At 34.5% G+C, this 5,000-nt stretch overlaps 1 protein-coding gene across 1 annotated transcript in view; it reads left to right on the plus strand.

The window, feature by feature from the left end:
- Nucleotides 1–5,000, plus strand: part of Prp4k (Pre-mRNA processing factor 4 kinase) — a 23,283-nt gene that overhangs the window by 13,701 nt on the left and 4,582 nt on the right. The window contains exons 6-10 of the mRNA XM_043017146.2: nt 2,657–2,894; nt 3,080–3,282; nt 3,482–3,671; nt 4,146–4,246; nt 4,577–5,000. The exon at nt 4,577–5,000 is cut by the window's right edge and continues 23 nt beyond it. Of these exons, the coding sequence (XP_042873080.2) occupies nt 2,657–2,894; nt 3,080–3,282; nt 3,482–3,671; nt 4,146–4,246; nt 4,577–5,000 (1,156 nt within the window). The remainder of the gene's footprint in view (nt 1–2,656; nt 2,895–3,079; nt 3,283–3,481; nt 3,672–4,145; nt 4,247–4,576) is intronic.

Here is a 5,000-nt window from a genome sequence, read left to right on the forward strand (position 1 = left end):
TCTTTTGTTTTATCAAGGTGTGTACATATAAAGGTTAACATTTTCAACAACACCGTTCACTGTCCAACATAATCAAAAGCGATCTTACCAAGGGGAGGCATTTTAATGGTTAGTTTCTCAGGCATAATATTCCTTTGCTACATTCCCAGTTGCTATTATTTAGTCTAGTTTTGGAAGTGAACATTATATATTTTGAGAATCTGAAATCTTATTTAATCACCAATATACATTTAAATACAATAGCTGCTTGTCCCATGATATATGGATACTTGTGTGACATATAATGTGTGCAGAGCAACGCACTAATTTGTGTAATTTGTATGCCCAAACTTGAAAGATTGTTAAAAAAAAAGTAATTAATGGGTTGATTGTTGCAAGTATAAAATGAATGTTTGAAGCTGCAAGTATGCCTGTGAAAACAAACCGCTTTTGAACAGTACAATTCAAGATATACAACACTTTATTGTGTTAGGGCATTGAGTCTGATTATTTGTACCATCTTAAATTTCAAACACTAAACCCACTCTGATCTACAGCGGGGAGCAAAGTCTGTGTTCACCCAAAATAGATAACAACCATTTAGATGCAAAAATAATCAAGATCTATCTTTGGAAGGCTGCTACATCTATAGTTTTTTTTTTAGAATAAATCTAATTATAGATTTATATTTTAGTGCATATTTGATGAAGTCTTTCTTGATAGGTAATATGACTATGAATATACGTCAGATAGTGATATTTTCCTGTTCACATGCACTCCATTTTAGAGTAATTCCGATAGTAGTAATGTTGCTTGTGTTGAAAATGAAAGGTATTTTAAATGTTTTCTGTGTCCCACTCAGTTTCAATTAAAGATGTTATTTAGTAATGGAGATAATAACTGTGCATTGCTTATGCTTTTCATCTCTGTAGATGTACCATTCAAAAAATAACAAATGCAAATATTGTTTCACTGATGATCTGAAGTGATGGTTTTGCTTTGACTTAATCCCCGTCTCCTATGCTCTCACTCACCTCTTTCTCCTTTGTTTTCTTTTTCATCTTCGCTCTTTTGCTCTTTCTTTGTAGCATTTACCTGAAGTTAAAGGGCTTCGTAATAGTTAATTCATGATACTATTTTATCCATAATTCCTTGGTTTTATATTCTTTCCTAATTTTAGCCATCCATTTTAGATGATGCAAAAAGTAATTACGAATTGAAAAATAAATTCTGAATACATATGATAAGTTATATAAATTTTCTATTTTTGTATTTTATGAAAAGGTTTTAAGTTGCTATTTTATATTATTTACAAGATGAAGAGTTGCTTTTAAGAAAATCACAATTGATAATGAAATCTAGAATTGCTACTGTGAATGCGAGCAGAAAGTCCCTGATGCAATTTTATCTTCATTTGTTGCCAGTTTCAGAGAAGGTCCATTTCCCTGTTCAGTATTAGAGATAGGTCTTGCATATTTCTTTCCCTTTTTTTTTCTTGTTTCTTTTTTTTTATCGTTTTAGTCAGGTGCGAATATTGTTTTGTATGTGACAGTTGTGCATGAGGTTAAACCTTATGGAATTCCACAATCCATCAGGCTCTTTGTAGGGTTATGAAGTGCTGAATTTAAACCATTTGTCTGATTCAATGTGACTTTTGTGAATACTTTTGTTTATAGTTTTACATTTGACAGCTTAAACCCATTTCCACTGGTGGAATGGTAATTTTTTACCTTAAAAATGTGATAATTTTTGGGATATCTCAATAACACTTTACAGTTTGTAAATGTTGCATTTTTTACTGATGGATCTTTTTATTCAGAGTGGTTTTGGATTTACACAAATAAAAAAAAATGGATCTGGTTGAAATCTCAGTTATTAAATATCATAGTAGTCCTTATAATATAGCTTAGGGGAAAGAGAGTAGTACAAACCACATCCTTGATTATAAGCTCTGAAGTTTATAGATATTGCAATAAAAATGGTAGTCTGTCAAGATTAAGAACTGAAAGTTTAGAAAGACATATCTTTTTATTCTAGAACACCATGTAAATTGGTACAAAGCAGTCACATTTTTAATTTTGTTTTATAAGATCTTTTGTGCTGATAGTCTTAGATGATATTGAGGATACAATTGTTTGCATTTAGAATAAGTATTATATAAGTGACAGTATCTCGTAAACATGAGAAAAATTGCAATCTGAAGCTTACAAGATGATAGTTAGGTTGCTTTGAATATCATTGAAAATTGGTTCTTGTATTTTGAGCTCTTAGAGAGTTGTTTCTTGCTCAAACAAGAGGAAGCCTATATAAATTGTGCCACACTTCACTTAAAGTTTGAATGGTTTCTAATTGATTTTTTAATTCAAGAGTAGAGTTTGATAGTATTCATGTATATATAAACATTTACATATATAGATAGACAGATAGAGAAGTTATTATGTTTAAAATGAAATGTAATTAATGAAGTGAGGTACAAAACATTTGCTGAATTTTTATTCTTTAATTCGGAAGCTTTCTTAATGCTTTAATTCTGTTTCAGGTATGCTGTTGGGATCTGCTTATGCGGCTTTTGTTTTCATTAATATTTTTCTTTCCTTTTTTTCATGTGTTCATTATGAGTAGGTGTCTGTTTTCACTTAAAATGAGTTTTCTTTTCTTTCCAAATCATTACCATTAGGTCCAGAGGCGAGGTGGAAGAGAAGGATAAGAAGTCTCGCAGGGAGAAGGAGCGAAGGGACAAGGAGAGGAGGGAAGAGTCTGGCTCACGAAGAGATGCCATTTCTGCAAAGGACCGGGAAAAGTCAGCTTCGTCCCATGAAAGGTCCCGGTCAAGAGCTGAGGAGCGGGAGCGTCTGGACCGCAGCCGCGAGAGGAGCCGTGAGAGGAGAGAGAAGGAGAGGCAGATGCGAGAGAAGGTATTTAGTTTCTTTGTTTTTCAAAAACTTGGAGTACATTAAGGCTCAGGATTATGGTGGTAACTATGATTTGGTTATTGATGAACAAGCAACTTCTATCTCTCTTCATGGATTCGTCCTCTATGTTTTTCTTCTTTTTTCTTTTCTTTCACTTTATCGGTTTCTGTTATTTCCTTTGTTTCTAGGAACGGGAGCAGAGGGAGAGAGAATGGAAAGAGAGGGAAGAACGCAGGAAGAGAGAATGGGAGAAGAGGATGGAGGAAAGAAAAGAACGTGAGAGATTACGTGAAGAGAGGCTGAAAGAGAGAGCAGACAGCAGAGACAAAGATAGAGATCGACGCAGAGATGACAGTTATAAGGATAGAGAGAGGGACAGAGATAGAAGCAGGTGAGAATTAATTTTCATTTTGTTGCATTATTGCAAGAAAGTAAAATATGTGTATTTGTTTGGTTATTTATTTATTGATTGATTTATATTGATATATTACATATTTCTTTCTTTTTTCCTTATGGAACTGTTGTGATCCATCAAAATGACACTCATATTGTTATTATCTCATCCTGTCATGGTTATTTACATTCTACAGGCAAGATGGTGACTATGGTAGAACAAGAGAGATTGACCGGGAAAGGGAGCGACAAAAAGAGCTGATATTTGGTAAAGCCCGGGAATCTTCGTCAGAATCAGAAGGAGGAGATATTGACTTTGATGAAGATGAAGAGGAAGAGGAACAGAAGATTGAGCGCATGAGAAAGCAGCGAGAAGAATTATATAAAGTAAGAATTATTTATTCTGCCAACTTATGTTAAAAAAACAATGTTGTTCATAATCTAAGCCATAATGACTAGAAGTGTAATAAATTTTGATGTAAACATTGTAGGTTTTGTGGTAGAATCTAAGAGAACATTCTGAATTATCAGATAACCGATTATAAAAAGATTATTTCATCGTAATTGGTGAGAAGAAGTATAGTCCTTTTTTTGTATAATGTTAATTCATATAAATGGGATCTTGTTCTTAAATTCATGGGAAATTCATTAGTAGTAATCATGACAAATATTTCAACATAATGTCATATTCAGTTTATCATTGTTGTTTTTTAAATGTTAGTTAACTTGAAACCTTTCCAAAAAGGGGATGAACAGAGTGAACAATCATGATATTCTTATGTACATCTTGCCTTCTAGTTGATATACATGCACTGGAAAAGAAACTTGTGGGATTTTACTTATGGTAATTATTTTCTGCAGAAATTGGGTGTTGATCGAGATTCTACTCAAGTAACACCAGCCAGCAGTGAAGTGCCATCTCTCACCAACACGCCTCATGACTCACCTGCTCCACAATCAAGGTGTGTGGTCAGTGTTGCTTAGAGTACATAATGGCCCATATAATAGAAATCTGAGTAGATACTGATTAGAACTTGTGCATTAATTTCTGGATATATGTTGTATCATGGATATATAAGTTACAGTTGGATGCATATGATATAGTAGCCAAACTCAAGTAAGATGCAAATGCTTTATAATTATCATTTATTTGTCTAAGCTACAAGTGATCATCATGAATAGGAATAGAGAGATATAATTAATGATTTTATGCATTCCAATAGACCCTTTTTACAGCTTTTTGCTTGCATAACATTTTGATACCAATAGATTCACATTCCATTTCCACTCAGACCGGAATCACAAATGAAAGGCGAAGGTGCTACCTCTCCCAAAGAACCAAAGTCACGCTCAGGATCCCCACCCTCGAGAGCCTCCAGTTGCGCCAGCAGCCCCAGGAGGAGGAGGAGCAGAAGTGGAAGCAGCAGGAGGAGGTCCAGAAGTCCCAGTACCAGTAGGCATAGCAGTAGAAGCAGTGAAGACAAAGAGAATAAGGACCAGGAGAATGAGGACACACAGGACGAAAGCATCATGAATGAGCAGGAGAACAGTGAAAATGACATTCCTGAGAAAGACAGGAAGAACAAGGATATGTTCTCAGATATGTTTGGAGATAACTTTGCTGTGGATAAGCTGGGAGATATCCACACTGGTAACACAGAAAATCCAAACTTGATGGATAATTGGGATGATGCAGAAGGATACTACAGGGTACGC

The sequence above is a fragment of the Penaeus japonicus genome, unplaced genomic scaffold (genome assembly GCF_977035675.1).
Source record: "Penaeus japonicus unplaced genomic scaffold, GWHDUDI00000001_assembly GWHDUDI00000024, whole genome shotgun sequence".
Classification (NCBI taxonomy): domain Eukaryota; kingdom Metazoa; phylum Arthropoda; class Malacostraca; order Decapoda; family Penaeidae; genus Penaeus; species Penaeus japonicus.